This window comes from Aphelocoma coerulescens, chromosome 17 (genome assembly GCF_041296385.1).
Source record: "Aphelocoma coerulescens isolate FSJ_1873_10779 chromosome 17, UR_Acoe_1.0, whole genome shotgun sequence".
Classification (NCBI taxonomy): Eukaryota; Metazoa; Chordata; class Aves; order Passeriformes; family Corvidae; genus Aphelocoma; species Aphelocoma coerulescens.
This window is the reverse complement of record NC_091030.1, coordinates 8,902,448-8,919,473: the sequence shown is the minus strand read 5'-3', so window position 1 is coordinate 8,919,473 and position 17,026 is coordinate 8,902,448. Positions and strand designations below refer to the sequence as shown.

Here is a 17,026-nt window from a genome sequence, read left to right as displayed (position 1 = left end):
CCGCCACGGGACCACGCCCCCAACCGGGACGCGCCCCGCCCGCCACGGGACCACGCCCTCTCCGCTCGCACCGGCCGGGACGGAGCCGAGGGGGGCGTGGCGCGCGGACATTTTGTTTACATTTTGGCGGACGCAAAGGGCGCCCTTAGCGACGGCGCGGCGGTTGCTAAGGGCGGCCGCAGCTCTCGCGATGCTTCCGCGAGGCGGTTGCTAAGGGCGACCCGAGTTCTCGCGATACTTCCGCCCGGCGGTTGCCAATGGCGACGCGAGTTCTCGCGAGACTCCTGGGAGATGGCGGAGGCGGCGGCGGCCAAGATGGCGGAGGCGGCGGCGGAGCTCCTGGAGCGGGCGGCCCGGCGGGATGCGGCGCTGGAGGAGCTGCGGGCCCTGAGGGTCGCCGTGCAGGCCGTACCGCCCGCCGCCCTCCGCGCCCGCCTCGGCGAGCACCACCTGGTAGCGCTCTTCGGCCTCCTCGGCGTCAATGACCGGTGAGCTCCGGCGCGGTGCCGCGGGCCTGACCGGCCCCGCCGGGCCCTCGCTGCTGTTCTCCCGGAGCGGGGGATTCCTGCCGCCTTCCCGGCTCATCCCCTGGGCTGTTTCGGGGCGGGAGGTGGCACAGTGGTTTGCCTTTACTCAAGAGCTTGGTTTTGTCTCCGTCCCGCTCAGGGAACAGGTGTCCGCGTGTGTTTCTATCCTGGAGAGGCTTCTGCAGGCCCTGGATCCCCTTTACGTGATCCAGAACCTCAGGGAGGAGCTGCAGAAGGGCCTTTTCCACCCCGATGACTCCGTGAAAATCCTCACCATGTCGCAGGTACAGGGTTTCTTCCAGGAGGAGGGGACAGAGCTCTGTGGTGAGCTCTGGGTTAGTCCCCATCTGCTCTTTTCTGCCTCAGCTTGTGATAAAAGCAGGAATTGTCTCCTTCCACACCCGTGCCATTTAGGATAATTACCGTGCAGTGTGTATATAATGCTTTATGATATGTCAGTTACAATGTATAAAAGTATGTCCTGACAAAAGCAACTTGTGAATAAAACTTTTGCCACGTGTCCTGGTTAAAGCTTTCCAAGCCAGCACTGACAGCAGGTGCTCTAAGAACTAAAAGCAGCAACATTTTGATATTCAGGATACTTTAAACGTGATTGTGGAAACACCAAACAGGCTGTGGGAAGTTTTGTTGCATTAGTTTGAAAGAACAGGATTGTGGGGTGTTGTGGCTTGGGATGGACTTTTGGAAGTTTCAGGTTCAGCTAAAAGCAGGTGTTGGCCAGTTGAGATTTAATCCAAAAAGCTCAAAAAATGGTGATTCTGGCTTTCTGTGCAGCTGTTCCAGTGCTTGTTTTAATGTTATCTTCTGTAATGCTGTGATCAGGTTGGGAGGACTGTTGAAGACTCAGCTGCTGTCACAGAAATTCTGCACAGCCCCGAGCTGCTACAGCAAATCATAAACTGCATTGGTGGAGAGAAAATAGCAGTGGCTAAAGAGGTAAACGTGACTTTATTGTCCCATCCCTCTGCAAGCTGAGGTAGTTGGATGACACTAATCATAACTAGCTCTCATCAGTGAAAATTGAATTACAGTTAAAATTAAATGCATAGGTATAGTTAATAAGTTCATAAAGAACATTGGAACTAAGCCTGTTCATCTCGGGTTTTCTTCTCTGTGTGGTTTTGTTCATTTTGAATAACGAGCTCCTGTTTTTGCTTGCAGGCTATCAAATCTCTGTCGAGAATAGCCCAGAGCCAGGAGGGTTTGGAGGCTTTGTTTGGGAGCACTTTGTTGAGTGACCTGAGGAATGTGATGGCCACGAGTGACGTGGTTCGCTACAGAGTCTATGAGGTGGGGGGGTTCTCTGCTGGCTCTCAGGCTGGGTTTTGTGGCTTTTAAATCAGTGTTTCTCACTGCTTTACACACTTTTCTTCATGTCTGCGTCTTATCAAAACTAGAAAGGAGTAGGAAGATTACAGCAGTGTGGGCTCTCATGATGTAATAACTTCTTTCCCATTTTATGGTATAAAAGCCTGAATTATTCTTTATTTTCTGATTTGTAGTGCTTAAGGCATTGGAAGGGCTCCACAGAATTACTAAAGACACCTTAAAGTGTTTGTTTCTCTGAAAATAAAAGTAAAATAGTTCTTGTAGTCTCTTAACCTTTGGATGTGAAGTGCTGCTGAAGGTTCTGGAGACATTCCAGCTGTCAGTCTAAGATGTTTGTCAAAGGAGAAATTACACAACTTAGCCATCCTAGAGCTTAATGGGAATAGCACAGGAAAACCTGATTGTGAGTAGAAGTCAGATGCATGTGCTGTAAACTTGGAACTCCTTTTGGACTTGCTTCAGGCAAAGATTTGGGTTAATGATAAAAGTATGATTAAATTCCATATTTAATACATATAGGGTTAATCGGCACTGTAAGGTGTATTTGGCTGTCACTGTGAATTATTATAATGTTTTTATAAACCATCCTTTTTGCTTTTATTTAGTTAATTGTGGAGATTTCATCAGTGTCAGCAGAGTCTCTGAATTACTGTGCAAACAGTGGGTTAATCCCTGAGTTAATTGGGGAGCTGACTGGAGAGGATGTGCTGGTCAGGTATGTTGGTGAGTTTGCCAAGGAGATTTCCCCCATTGTTAAAACTCTTAATATTCTGATAAAATAAATGTATTTGTGTGTGTTTCTTGGAAGACCCTTCTCAGAAAAATGCTTTTATCTGCCTCTTCTTAAACTGCCTTGAGCATAAAATACTTTAATTTGAGAGCCAAGAGGGAGTTGCCCCAGTGTGAGGTGATAATTGTGATGTTTGGCTGTGATAGAAACACTTCAAATTCTTCCAGAGATCTAAAGAGCTGAATGAGCTTGGAGGAGTGTCGGACACTTGGGGTCATTTGTTGGTTTTTTGTTAGAATTTTGTCTTATGGGTATGGGGTTTTTTCCCTAATCACTGAATACTTCAAAACCCACTGAAATAAGCCCAGATAACTTTGTGTGTTGCAGGGCCACGTGCATAGAGATGGTGACCTCGCTGGCCCACACCCCCCATGGGCGGCAGTACCTGGCTCAGCAAGGAGTCATCGACAAAATCTCCAACATCATCCTTGGGGCAGAGTCAGATCCCTTCTCCAGCTTCTACTTGCCAGGTGACACCATGTGTTCCTTCTTTCCAGGGTTTGCTGCTTGCTTTGGTGATGAGTTAAATTGACAGGACTGTTAAGCCTCTCTTTTGAAAGCTCAGGTGAAATTTTGAATATTAGATGGGATCTATAAAATATTGGATATTTAAATAATGCTGAAGGACAGTCTGACACATGAGGAATGTTCCTCAGTAATAGTGGTAAGATCTGGACAGGCTGTGCTGTAGCTTTAAAGTTTGTGTTATTGTAGCCTGTTTTAGGAATACAAACATCATGAATTAAGCAACAGTCAAAATATTTGGCTTGTTGCTTAGTTCTGTCTTTATTTTGAGCTTTTTACCAACACTATTCAGACTTAATAACACATGTTCAGGAACAAATCAGTCTCACACTAACATACATTTAATTTTGACATTGCTGAAGTTGTTGTTCTTCCACTCAGTGCTTTTTTTGGTCTTGTTTTCTCAGGATTTGTTAAATTTTTTGGCAATCTGGCTATTGTGGACAGTCCCCAGCAGATCTGTGAGCGATACCCTGTCTTTATGGAAAAAGTCTTTGAAATGGCAGAAAGTCAGGATCCAACCATGATTGGAGTGGCTGTGGACACACTGGGAATCCTGGGATCAAATGTGGAAGGCAAACAGGTTTTACAGAAAACTAGTTAGTATCTTTCTTTTCTTTAATAAAACTTTTCAATATAATACAAGGTTTAATTGGTTTGGGGTGATACAGAAAGGAATTAAAAAATGTATTCATTTACCTAGTGAATACATTAATAATGGGTAACTGTATTCCTGTAGAGATCTGGCTGAATTAATTAAAAGCACTTTGTTTTTGTTTTGAAAGGAAGTAGATTTCAAAATCTCTTAAGCAAAATAGGGCACCAGGCCAAGAATGCCCCCACTGAGTTACGGCTTCGGTGCTTGGACGCGATTTCATCTCTGCTTTACTTGCCTGTAAGTTGGCATTTTGGTCTTTGTTTTTGATTCAAATCTCCAAGAATGAAATCATCACACACCTGAGTAATTGTGAGAAGACATTTTGCAGCCTCTAGGTTGGGTGGCTGTGGTGCTTTCAGTGTTCTGAGTCACTGATTTACTGTTTTGAAATTCCCTGATTTGTTTGCTTAAAGGTTTGGGTTTGTTTGTAAGGAGCCAGGTATTCTGAAATGTTAATAAAACATGAAGTCAAGACTTCATTGACAAGGGAATGAGAGTAAACAGGTTCATATCCTTGTGCTTAAAGGGTAGGGGCAAACTGCACCAGTCCCTGTAGGGTTCTTTGGATCCAGGGATCTGGGTTAACAGTGTAGCTCTAAATGAGGGAGTGAAACATTTGAACACATCTTGAAAATTTAAAAGTTTTTCATAATCCTAATCAAACTCTTTCATTTTTGTCATTTTTATAGCCAGAGCAGCAGACAGAGGACCTCTTAAGAATGACTGAATCCTGGTTCACATCCTTGTCCAGCCAGCCCCTGGAGCTGTTCAGGAGCATCAGTACTCAGCCATTCCCTGATCTCCACTGTGGGGCTTTGCGGGTGTTTACTGTGAGTGCTTTCAGGGAGTGACTTGTGCTGCCATTCAGTCTCAGATTTATTTATTTAGTTCTTCGAAGTGAATGCCACAAACTTCTGGTTAAAGCCCAGAAGTGGTCAGAAGAAGGCTTTTTTCCTCGTGCCCCACTTGCATTCCCCATTTAAATAATGCAGCAGACACGTCATGTCTGTAATGCTAATTTCTGCTAGATTGGAGAGGGGGGAAAAAAGGCAACAGCTGTGCTCTAAGGTGCTGCTTCTATACCAGAGGCACTGCTGTGATAATTCCCTTAAAACTTTGAAGATAAGCACTGAGCTGTACTTGTTCTCCAGGGTTAAACCCTGATGCTTGATTCAAGTGCTGGTTGTGTAACCACTGGTGGAATTAATATCTCATTTAATTTTCCCTGTTCCTTGTCTTTGTACCAAAAACCTTACTGTGTAACTGCTTTTTTGGGGTTTTAATATGTTTTCCCCCCCTCTCATGTCTTTTGTCTTCCTGTTTAGGCCATTGCAAATCAACCATGGGCCCAGAAGCTGATGCTGGACAGCCCAGGGTTTGTGGAGTACGTTGTGGACAGATCTGTGGAGCCTGACAAAGCTTCAAAGGATGCTAAATACGAACTGGTGAAGGCCCTGGTGAACTCCAAAACCATTGCAGAGATCTTTGGGAATCAGTATTACCTGAGGCTCAGGGCTTACCTGCACGAGGGCCCCTATTATGTTAAGGCAGTTTCTACTACAGCTGTGGAAGGAGCAGAATAAGGTCCTTGGTGTCTGGGGTCCCCTTCTTGCAAAAGATATTCCTGGCACAGGTGTTGAGGTACAAGGTGTAAAAACTCTCCACACTGGAGGTTGTCTCTTTAAAGGAATGTGAAGATATTTTGACTCTATTTGAGATGAGTCAGGAGAGCAAATTAAAGGCTGTTTGATATTTCCCCCTAAAATGTCATGGCAGAAATTCTCTCTGTGTCTCATGAGACAGGTAACCCAGGTGAGCACTTACCAGCTAACTGACTGTGTTTTATTTGGCAGAATTCATCAGTGTTTGGTTAAATTGTTCTTGGGTTTGGAGTTTCTGTTGTATTTTCTCAGTAGGTTGCAGTTCAGTTAAAAAAAACCCACCAAAACACCTCAAGGTTTGTAACCTCAGATGCTGCCATGATTTCTATTCTTTTTTAATTCATTTTTTTACCTGTCAGAGTTGGCACTTGCATGGAGCACTCTCTTTGTTCTGTCAGAATCCTCTTGCTGAATAGGCCAGTGACACTGTCCACATGAGGGAGTGTGGACTGGATTCTCTTGCTTGCAACCTGCTGGATCTGAGTCTTGCTGGAATAAATAATCCTAAATATTGTTTACATTTTCTGCTGAGGATTTTAAAAAGAAAAAAAAAAAGCTTTTAGCCCTTTTACAAACAAACCAATGCACTCTGTAGGGATCAAACCCACCTGGGAGCTTTGTCTCCCTTGTTGGCTGTGCTGTGGGTGGCAGCTCAGTTTTATGGCTGGAGCACTACAATGCTACTTCAGAACCAAATCTTGAATTGTTTACACTATTTTTTAACAGAGATACAATTTTTAAGTGTTGTTTAAAGAAATGTAGTATTTTAGTTACCTGAAAGGGGGAAGAACGTGAAGCTGTTGTATTGAAGGGAGTGAATGAACTGGGAGTATGGAAATGTGGCATCTTAGGAAGTTGGAATCTTCTTCTGAAGATGTGAGAACTGTGAGGGAGAATCAAGACTGGCTGGGCACTCCAGTGACGTGTGACATGTCTTTGTCCATAAACAGAGACCCCGGGGTACTGTATATCAAAGGCTTGTATTGTTCTTGTTGAGAAATACATGTGAGTAGCTGGGGGGAGCAGAATAAAACATGAAATTACTGCTTTGGGGCTTATTTTAGTAATGTGTTAGCCAGGTGTGACTGTGGAAAGAACTGGCCCCACGTCCCTGTGCTGCCAGGGGAAGCAGGAGGATCTTGTCATGCAGTAACTCTGGTTTTGCCTGTGGTAGGTAGAGGTGCAGCTGGCATTGCCTGCCAGAAATACTGCCCAGGAGTCCAGGTGGGCTCTGAGGAGCTGGGGAAGATCCCTTAATGTTTGCTAAGCTGTCTAAATGGAGGTGATGTGCCTTGCTGCTCACAACCCAAGATGTACCAGAGTCGTCATCCTACATCCCAGTGCTGCTGCTTTTATCCTAAATGTGCCCAGTAAACATCTGCCAGTGAGAAATGCACTGCAGTGTCTCGTGACTGCAGAGAGCACGGGAGCTTTGTGAATCCTGCATCCAGCAAACACATCAAAGCACTAAAAAGGAAATGAAAAGAGTGTAGAAGTCCTTAGTTTGCACTTGTTCTGGGCAGTTCAGCTCTGTTATTTTAGGTGGCTTTGTGTGCTGGTGGCTCTGTGCAAGCCATATGCTGAAATGTCAGTAAAAGAAATCAATATATAAACCTGTTCTGCAATTCGTGAGCCTCTTCCATGTGTGTTTTCAGCTGGTGCTTTTGAAGGCTGTTCTGTGTGCTGAGTATTTAGCATCTGCTTTGCATGGTACATTTGCCAAAGACAATATTTTAGAATGTGCAGAGATGCCAAACGAGGGGATTTTTTTATGTATACACATATGCTTTATTTTATTGAGCTTTGAGCTCAGTGTTGATTGATTAATTGATCACTTTCCCCTTATTACTCACATGCAGTTCCCTGCCCATGCTGTACATTGCCATATGGATTACATGCTGCTGCTGTATCTGATATAAATGACAAAATTGAAGTGTGTTGTTTTTGTCACCCCCTCCTTGAAGTAACAGGTGGAGATAACTGAGGAAAAAACAGAAATGGAACGCTGGAGAATTGAGGTAACATGCTGAACATTTGGTTTAAAAACCAAAAAACCCCAAACCAAATCTCGTCACTTGATGGATGTTAACAAGCAGCATAACTTGAGGAATTTCCAGGATGGCTCAGTGGCTGTTCTCTGGAGCTGCTCTGTTCCTCTGTAACCCAGCCTGCTCAGAGGCAGCTCCTTTTGTGGATGGAAAGCTTCCCCTTAGTTACAAAATTCTTTGGAAGTAGGTGATGCCTCACTCAGATGAAAAAGGGGTTTTGAAGACACAGAAGTCTGAAAAACCCTGGATATGGACAAAGTCTCTTGGAATACTCCTTTTTACTTTCATGCATGCACTTGTAGGTACTTAGGCAGAGTACATCCAGTTCTGCTCTGTCACATGCTGTAACAGTGAGAATTCATTTGCTGTTGAAGGGAAAAGAACAAACTTTAGGAGGGCATCCTTAGTACACTGAATGTTAACAGGATAACACAGCTGATGAGAGAAAATCCAGACTCTTTTTGCAGCAGTTAAACCTTAATTGACAAAATGAAGGACCTCATCTTTTATCCTATCCAAGTTGAACTGTTTGAACTTATCAATGTAGGTCAGAACCTTGCAGGACACCAGGCTGTAGTAGGTTTCCAGTAAGGAACAATCTTCCCCATCACTCGTTTCCTTCCAGTCTTTAAATAGCTCATCCTCTCTCATGTTGGAAGAGGTGAAAATGAATTTATAGCAGCATCGATTGTAGCTGATGTGCTTCTCCCCAGAAAAGCGGGAGCTGTGCCTGGCAGCAATTCCAGCTCTTTTAGCACAGATTCCTACAAAGGCAGCGGGGGGCACCGCCAGTGGCACCTCCCTGGCAGCCACGTAAACCTTGCGAGCCACGTCCTGGGACATGAGGAAAGCGCTGCCGTGGCAGAAATCCGGGTAAAACTCCTCGGGGTATTGGTGGATGGGGACAAAGCCCGGGCTCTGGGGGTCCCTGTCAGGCACTCTGTGATGAACCACCCTCCCAAGGTAGATGTCCTCCCGCTGCGTTAAGCTCAGCAGGTACCCAGCCAGGCTGGGAACACCGACAAACACGTCCTGGGCTGTGTGAAGGATGTACCTGGCATGGGGACAGAAAGTCACCGTCCACTCCACGCTCATCAGCATCTTCTGTGTCTGCGTCTCGGGGGAATCGATGAAAGTGCCTTCAATGATGTCTCGGTGCTCTTGAGCCTCTTCATTGATCTCCAGCTGGGTGCTCGCTGAAGCTGCCTTCCCTACAGCAAACCGAGTCAGGACGCTGTAACCCCTGGAGCCTGTCACATTGCCCCAGGTCTGCCTGATCACGTTGCGCCTTGTCCTGTTTTCTGGGCTGCTGCAGACAACAATGAGCAGAAATACCTCTTGATTGGAGCATGTTGCTGCACTGCTGCCAGTGTGGGAGAGGTTGGCCTTCAGAGGATCCAGATCCAGCTTTCTGGCCCTCTCCCTGATCTCCAGAGTCTTCGCGTCGGTGTAAGAGAGAGGCAGGGAATGCAGGAAGTATTGCTCCAGCAAATCTGCCCCAAAAAGCAGCACGTGGAAAAGCAAGACGTTGAAGAGGATGAAGCACCACTGGTGTGTGCGGAGCCTGCAGAGTGTCAGCTGGGGAAGAGGAACGTGGACACTGAATTCTCTTGCCTCTCAAACCAAAAGGCTTTCCCTCATTTTACAATATATCCGTGCAAAGCAATCACAACTTCTAGACTGTGGTCTTTGTGTTATTAGTGTGAGGCTCCTTTTTCTCCTAGAAACTTAAGGAATGTACTTCTTGTGGCACAGTGAGATCCCAAACTGAGAAAGACGTTACCATTTTGAAAGCTCTTCTGTGCATCCATGTGTGGAAGTACCAGAGAATGACTCGCTATCAATATTTTCTGACTATTTTTAACCTGTTACAGAAGGCCTGAGGTGCCAGTTAATACGAGTCCTTGAAGGAGAACTTTTGGTACTTGGCCTGACACTGCCCTGTGAAAGCTGGCAGGGTAAGAATTCAGAGGGAAAGGCCAGGTTGGACAGGGCTTGGAGCTACCTGGTCTAATGGGAGGTGTCCCTGCCCATGGCAGGGGATGGAATGAGATGATCTTTAAGGTCCCTTCCAACCCCCATCCTGTGAAAGCTGCAAAAGGCTGAAGCACTTACCTGCATGGTGCTGGGAGCTGTCCCTGCAGCAGGGGCTCTCTGGGCAGTTTCTCCTGGCGGTGGCTCTATCTATCTGGGTCTGCAGGATCCAGTTACTGCCCAGTATCCTCAGCCTGTGGCTTCCACCTCCCCTGCCTGGGCAGAGGAAAGGTGATCCCAGGGGCTGATCGTGTTGCAGCCACAGAAAACCCAAAGCAAACAAAACCCTGGCCTTTCCCTTTATTAATTTCTGACACTGAGATAAGTGAAGCAAATTCTGGGGCTCACTTGGTGGAAGCAATCCCCGGTACTGTTGTGAGTCTGTTCTTAATCTGCTGCTTTGCTGCTGGCCCTGGGGGTTGTGTTTTCCCCAGCTGTGCCATTGTGGTGTTGGCTCCCCAGTCCGGGGCAGCTGACCCCTGCGCTGAGCACTCTGCATCTCCTGAGCTGGAGCTTTGGGGTGTGAACTTTTGGGTTTGCCTTGTGTGGGGTTGTGAAGGACACCCCAAGGCCAGGCTGGCTCCAGCGCCTGGGGCTCTACTCCTGGACAGGCTCTGCCTTGGGCTGCTCCAGAGCCTGTGTGTTGCTGTTGGCTCAGCCACGGCTGTGCCGGAGCTGACGGGGCTGGGGAGCCACAGGGGCCTGGAAGTGCTGCAGGGGGAAGTGCCAAAGACACCACAAACAGGATGGAGGTGTCAGCAGGGGGGAGTTGGCTTTGGCAGTGGGGCTGTGCAGCACTGAGGAGAGAGGGGTTTGTGGGTCCCCAGCAGTGCCCTGGGAGGGCAGGGAAGGGTTGGGTGATGGCAGTGCTGCTGTTGGAGGGGTAGATTGAGGTGGGAGGTTTCAGCCTTGTGGGAACTCCAGCCTCCATGGGAGATGATTTTTTTTCAATTTTGAAAAGGTTTCTCAGAGGTCAGGGTGCGTTTCTGTTCTGCAGCCTTGGGTGAAAGGAGAACACAGCACTGCTGTGGTTTGTCTTGGCTGGGCCATTGCAAGGCTCCCTGGAGCGTCCTTAGGGCAGCCTGGATTAGCCCAATGTCCCAGGGAGATGGAGAAGAGCTTTGATTTCTGCCTTGAGGGGTCCAGGGTTAATCCCCAGCTCTTGCTGAGCTGCTCAGCTCTCCCAGCTGTGTTGATAGAGGGAATAGAGGAATTACAGAAGAAACCAGGTTCCCAAAATCTGCTCACAGCTTGGAAGTTCATCTTACCCCACTGAAAAACCCCAAAACATTCACAATGTGCAGGTCCCAGTGGGGATTTCTGCTTCAGGCTCTCCAAAATGAGGGAAAACTCCTTCCCCAGAGCTCGTGTGTCAGCTGGGACACAGCTTCATCCGGCCCAGCCTCACACTCTGCAATCCTCACAGAAGTTGTTCTTTGAAGCTGGGTGAGCTGTCAGCATGGGAAGTGTCAGTTAAGTGTGTGCCCTGAAATAAAAGGCTAATAAGGAAATATTTTTCACGCACGGTAAAACAGCCCTGCAACTCCAGATACCCATTCTGGGGGAAAAAAAATCTCCTTCTGTGAAGATATTCTGTCTCCAGCTAAATCATTTAATCAGCAAATAAACGCCAGTGTTTGAAACCTCTTACATTAAAAATTGAATATCTTTAGAATAATAAAATAATAATAATAATAATAAGCCCCACATGTGTATCATCCCCAGTGCAATTAGGCCCAGCGTGGTGCTGGCAGCACTGCCGAAGTCATTCCTTTAGCACTGCTCTGTGGTGGCAGCAGCAACTTTGATACCAAGTTAATAGAAAATTAACACTCCCTGAGCCCAGCCAGGGCACAGGCAGCTCTTGGATGTGGGTTTTTATTTATCCACAGAGCCCTGGTGGATTCCCACTGAGAGGAAGCTGAGGAACAGCAAGGCAAAGACTGCTGAAGGGGAAAATAGAAGCTGGTCCCTCAGCTCCAGGAGGTTTGCCTAGGGGTGGTCCCTCCATGGCCTTTAAACCCGGGTTTCAGGCAAACACAACACCCAGCAGCTCATGTGTGACCCTATCTCACTTTTCAGATGGGTGAAGTGAAGCTCATTTGGGGAAATCCTTGATCCCAGGAAGATCCAAGAGTTTCCTGGAGAAGGGTGAATTCAGGAGCCTGGAATGGCTGAAGTCAGGTCAGTGGGGGTAGGAACGCTGTTCCTACAGCTGCACTGAGACCCCACACAATCTTGGGGGTGTAAATCATGCAGTCAACCAGGAGAACAGGTTTTCCTGAGCCACAGGGCTAGAGTTTCCTTTCTGTGGGATGTTTTCACATTTTCCTTAAATTTTATGTCCAAGCAAACCTCATTACAGGAGCAGGTATGTAACGCTCTGAGCAACTTGACATGTCTGAAAGCTGTGAGTGTTCAGGCTGAAGGGTGCTGGGGTTTGATATTTTGGAGAGGGCATGATTTGTGTTGTCCAAAGACCAAAGCAGAGCTGCCAGGAGGGTGCTGTTGAGCAGGAGGAGCCTGGGGCAGGCAGTGGATGCTGCAGGGGAGCAGCCGAACCTGCAGCTCCTTAAAGCATCTCCTAAAGTCTCCTGGCTTCCCTCCCAATGCTGGGAACATTTGGAAGGGGGAGCAGAGCCTGGCTTCCCTCAGCTCTGCTCGACTTCACTTAGTGAAAATGTGAAGGCTTTGGATGACGCACCGTTCTCAGGAGATGGAGCAGGAGAGGGTGGATGGATGGGATTGAGGGGGAAAATCCAGTGAAAATTGGGTTTCTCAATATAAATTTGTTCAAGTGTAAAAGCTTGAGCTCAGCCTGCCCTAGATGTCCTTCTCTGCAGGGTGGACACCCCTCTCCATGCCCACCACGCTAACCCTGCTCTCAGGCTCTTCCCAGAAACCGGGTTGATTCCCACAGGTTCTCAAATTTTCGCTTGCTGCCTGCTGCTCCAGAGACAGGTGAGAACCCCTCTGTGGAACCCACCTGGCACAACCTCCCTTTCCACGAGGCATTCCCTGTGCCCTCACGGATTCACCTGTCTGATGCCCCTTATCCCCCACAGCCAGGATGCTCTGTGAACACAAAGCACTCCCAGGTCTCCAACGTGTTTTGGATGCTACACAAAGGATCCCCGTTATTCCGAGCTGCCTCTTGCAGTGTTTCACCAGCACATGCAGACCTGAGAGCACGAGAGGCTGCGGAGGGACCTGTCTGGTTTTTAGTAACAGCATCAGTTGCAATAAACAGAGATGGGTGTTTAGGCCTTAGTCACCTAATAGCAATGTTTGTGCTTGAAGACGTGATTCAGCTCTTGCAGGCAGTTCCTCACCTTATATTCTCTGTGGGGTTTGGGAAATGATGGAAGAAGAGGCTTTGTAAGAGTTCTACAGTGTGTGTTGCACTTGTTATTTGATATTTAATGTCCCTTTGGGTATTAAATATAAGTAGAAAACTGAAAACCAAGCCAACAAAGCTGAGCACTGGCCCAGCAGACAAACAGCTCCTGTGGCTCCTGGTGTGCAGATGAAGGTGTCTTTGCTCCTGATTCAATGGCTCACTTGATAAGACTAAAACCATGTTTTTATAGCTAAGTTTCCTGCATTCTTCTTTTTTCTTTGCATTTCTTTCTTGGCACACTTTCCATCAGTCTAGGAGTTACAGAGCTCTCTCCTTTTTTATGGTTTGCTCCTTCTTGAGATTAGTGACAGCTTTGACAGCTCCCTACCTCTGTATTCCTGGATAACTACAGCCTCAGCCCCCTGTGTGTTCTGCAAGCGCTGCATTCAGCCTCGGCAATGCTGAGTTAAATATGAGCCGAGTGAAAACAGCATAAACTTGTGTGAAATGTTGAGTTGTGAGGCCACAGGGCCAAGGAGGTTCCCCAAGTGGTCTCCCTGCCAAGATGTCAACTTGACAGAAAAGTTGCTTATTTTGCAGTGGACCAGAAGTTTCCCTGTTGTTATTAATTTTCAGAGCGTGCCTTGTGAGTTGGTTTTTTGATACTTTTTTGGTGCTTTTTGCCTCACCCTTTCATTCCCTGCAGCCAGACTGGGGCTGTATTTGTGCCTGGCAAATGGAGATTCACATGAAATTCATTTGACACGCACAACATCCACAGCGTCGGAGTCTCGACTCAGGCTCTGATTAAATTCCATCCACGCTCTGACAACATTTCCAGCTGGGAGCAGATCCGGTGTCGCTGTTCTGACTCCGTGGCTGCTCAGCAGCACCGGGCATTTCTCCTGGGAGAAATTTCAGCTGGAGCATTTCTCCTGGGGATCTCCTTGCCCTGGGGTGAGGGGGTCCCTGTGTGTCTGTGTGACACACCCAAAAAGGTCATGGGGGGAAGAGGAGCAGGGTGCAGCTCTTGGGGTTTAAGTGATGCTCCAGCTCATCCTCTCCAGGTGCTGGATGGATCCAGCTGTGCTCCCACTGGTACCCCAGGGCTGGGGAGGGGCTGCAGCCCCCCAGCCGTGGCCAAGGCTCCCACTGGTGGGGCTGTCCCCATCGCCCTCCTGGCAGGGAGGAACTGGAGGGAACTGGAGCAGGACAGGGACCCCCCTGACACGAATCCCTGGGGCCCTGTGGGCTGCTGGACTCAGATGATGTGCTCTGCAGAAATGATTTTCTCTCACTCTCGCCTCTGACTCATCCCACTGTTGCCTCCCACAGATTTATTTATTGTTCTCCCAGACACAGAAACAGCAGAGTTGAGTCTCCCTGCCCTGTGCCAGGCCCCTCCTCGGGCAGCTGGGCTGGGATCTGTCGGAGCAGCTGGGCCTTCCCCCGCACTCATCCCTGGGGGGTCTCAAACTGGGGGTTTGCCTTCCCCAGGAGCCCTGTACGAGCCCCCCTGTGCTGCCCCCCGAGCCTGTCTCTGCTCTGGAGAGCTGTTCACACACAGCAGCTGGCCCTGGAAATGGCACTCGGGATGTGCCCGTTCCTGGGTGTGCTGCTCATTCCCTGCCCAGGCAGAAAACAGCCCTGGGGTGCAGCAGGAATGTTGGGGTGCTGAAGGGGCTCCCCAGCAGAGCTGTCGGGACTGAGGGAGTCGAGAGGAGGAGGATGGTCCCATAGTCAGCACATGAAATCCTGATTAATTGTATTTTGTGTTAATGACTCCTGGGATGCGAGGACTTGCAGCATCGGTGGCATTTTGGGGAGTGCTGCAGCTGGAGGCAGGAAGGACCAGCTCAGCCCCATGCCCCCAGAATTCTGAACCACGCCTTTGCTGAGAATACTGCCCTGCCTTCCCCTCTTGGCTTTGGGGGTGCAGGGAGTTGCTCTGTGCTGGAGCTGGGAGCAGTCCCCAGGACAAGGACTCTTTCCTAAGGTGGGATGCCACCAGGCTGCTCAGCTTGTCCCTGTGGTGCCCTGAGCAGCTGCCCTGGTCCATGGTGGGACTGGGGTGGCACCAGTGCCCTTCCAGGGCAGGGACAGGTGGAACCAGTCCCACTCTGCTGCTCAAGCTTCAGCATTTGGATGGGGATGTTCTCTTCTGCCTCCTTCTCTTTCATTTCTCATTTCTCTCAGCATCTAACTGTAACTGTTTTAAATAATTCCTCCCCCACGCCTGTGTTATCACCCAGCATGTCAATACGCTGCTGTGCCACCCACCGCTCTCTTCCCGGAGCTGCACGTTAACGTTTTGCACCAGATAATGTGAGGCAATTAGTGAATGGAGAATAACCTTCCCACTTAAAAGCAGGATGGGTTGGGAAGCATCACACGGGTGGATTGCACGGGGAGTATTAATTGCTTTTCTCTCCAGTGACTGCCAGTGTAGGAGAGTCCATATGGAGAGAGAGGAGGAGGAAGAGATGCTGCGGGAGAAACGAAGTCTCCAGCCCTGGCGAGAAGCGTAAAGCCCAGCGCATCCGAGTGGGGGCACTTCCCTCTGGATCCGGGGGCTGTGGCACAGCGGGGGCTGCGGCATCCAGCGTGCACTGATGGATCACGCGAGCCCGGGAGCGGCGGCCGAGTGCGAGGGTGGGCTAGCCCGGGGCCAGCGGGACTGGGAGCGGCCGGAGAGAAACCAAAGCTCTGGAAGCAGCGCGGACGGTGTCACCTTCCCCTGGGTGTGACTGAAGGGGGCATTGGTGTGTTGGGTGGCTGAGGTGGCAGAGGCGCGTTGCACAAGGCACAGGGGCTGTGTGGCCACTGCGTTTTTGTGGGAGCAATTCCTTTATTGGGGTATCTGCTCATCCGTACAGCTCTGGGGTCCCACGAAATGGCACCACAGCGAACGCCCCAGCGCCCACACAACGGCCTGGGCTCGGAAAGAGAAATGAAAAAAGAAGCAAAGAGGAGAGGAGCGTAGCCGAGCTGGGGCAGAATGACCCCCGGGCCCTGCTGCCCCACGGCCGCCGCTGCCGTCTGCCGGGGCTGCTCAGAGGCCGCTCCCTTTGCAGCCGCTCACATCTGGCCCACTGTGGCCAGGGGACACAGTTTTGGGGCACTTCACATTTGGCCACATCATTACTGGTGGCACCTCCCGCCTCCTGGCACATGGGGCTGAACTTGGACGGGAGGGAAGGCACCTCGGAGCCCATCCCGTTAACCCTTTTCTGGAGGCGGCCGGCTCGTTTCCAGGATGCCCACGCTGTCCCTGGGCTCGGGGCCATTCCCCAGCGGGGCCGTGTTATTGCAGCAGGGCCCCCCGGGAAGATCAACGCTCCCGGCCCGGCCGCGCAGCACGGCACAGGAATTCCCGGGGCTTGGCCGCGCTGTTTGCTTTCGGCACAACCCCGAGGCGCAGCAGCGCTCAACACAAATATTTGTGTGGGTAGTAGAAAAAATACCAAAAAAAACAAATAAAAAAAAGAAAAGAAAAAATAAAACGGAAAGGAAAGGAAAGGAAAGGAAAGGAAAGGAAAGGAAAGGAAAGGAAAGGAAAGGAAAGGAAAGGAAAGGAAAGGAAAGGAAAGGAAAGGAAAGGAAAGGAAAGGAAAGGAAAGGAAAGGAAAGGAAAGGAGAAAGGAAAAAGGGAAATAAAGAAAGCCAAGCCACCCAAAGGTCGTGCTAACAGAGGCCAGAGGCCAAAGGACGCGGACCGGGGAGGTATCACCGGCTGCTGCCCCAGCCCGGGGGTCGCGGGGGCCGGGGCGGGGCCGGCGGGGGCAGCGCCGGGGGAGGTGGCGAGCGCGGCCGCCGGTGCTCGCTGGGCGGAGCCCGGTGCCGCCCGGTGCGGCCCCGCCCATCCCCGAGCATCCCGCACCTGTTGCCGCCCGCTCCCCGCCGCGCTCCCCGCGGCGCCGCCCGGCCCCGGCATGCGGAGCTCCCGAGCGGCCCGCGGGCTGCTGCGGCGGCGGCTGCGGGGCTCGCCGTGATGGGCGGCCGGCACCGGCGGCGGGACGGCGGCGCTGGCTCTGCCCGCGGCCGGCAGCCCCCGGCCCGCGCCCCCGGCAGCGCGGGGCGCCCATGCTCTGCC

The 17,026-nt window shown here is 49.9% G+C and overlaps 2 protein-coding genes across 2 annotated transcripts; one reads left to right on the top strand and one right to left on the bottom strand.

Annotated features, from left to right (window-relative positions):
- Positions 1-167: 167 nt before the first annotated feature.
- Positions 168-7,138, top strand: PSMD5 (proteasome 26S subunit, non-ATPase 5). The gene is made up of 10 exons (XM_069031788.1): positions 168-488; positions 667-811; positions 1,371-1,484; positions 1,710-1,838; positions 2,483-2,592; positions 2,995-3,137; positions 3,600-3,791; positions 3,978-4,087; positions 4,540-4,680; positions 5,176-7,138. The coding sequence occupies exons 1-10, from the start codon at positions 292-294 to the stop codon at positions 5,431-5,433; spliced, it is 1,539 nt and encodes a 512-aa protein (XP_068887889.1). The 5' UTR covers positions 168-291; the 3' UTR covers positions 5,434-7,138.
- A 91-nt stretch (positions 7,139-7,229) lies between these two features.
- Positions 7,230-17,018, bottom strand: B3GALT9 (beta-1,3-galactosyltransferase 9). Its single transcript, XM_069032167.1, has 3 exons — positions 16,814-17,018; positions 9,675-9,809; positions 7,230-9,175 (listed from the first exon to the last, which is right to left on the bottom strand). The coding sequence occupies exons 1-3, from the start codon at positions 17,016-17,018 to the stop codon at positions 8,037-8,039; spliced, it is 1,479 nt and encodes a 492-aa protein (XP_068888268.1). The 3' UTR covers positions 7,230-8,036.
- Between the last annotated feature and the right edge of the window lie 8 nt (positions 17,019-17,026).

Coding starts and splice junctions, on each gene's coding strand:
- PSMD5 (XM_069031788.1), top strand. CDS start 292: ATGGCGGAGGCGGCGGCGGCCAAGATGGCGGAGGCGGCGGCGGAGCTC. Junction 1,839..2,482: donor TTCGCTACAGAGTCTATGAG/GTGGGGGGGTTC, acceptor GCTTTTATTTAG/TTAATTGTGGAGATTTCATC. Junction 3,138..3,599: donor CTCCAGCTTCTACTTGCCAG/GTGACACCATGT, acceptor TTGTTTTCTCAG/GATTTGTTAAATTTTTTGGC.
- B3GALT9 (XM_069032167.1), bottom strand. CDS start 17,018: ATGGGCGCCCCGCGCTGCCGGGGGCGCGGGCCGGGGGCTGCCGGCCGC. Junction 9,810..16,813: donor CGGGGAGCGGGCGGCAACAG/GTGCGGGATGCT, acceptor TCCTCTGCCCAG/GCAGGGGAGGTGGAAGCCAC. Junction 9,176..9,674: donor CAGCTCCCAGCACCATGCAG/GTAAGTGCTTCA, acceptor TTTTGGTTTGAG/AGGCAAGAGAATTCAGTGTC.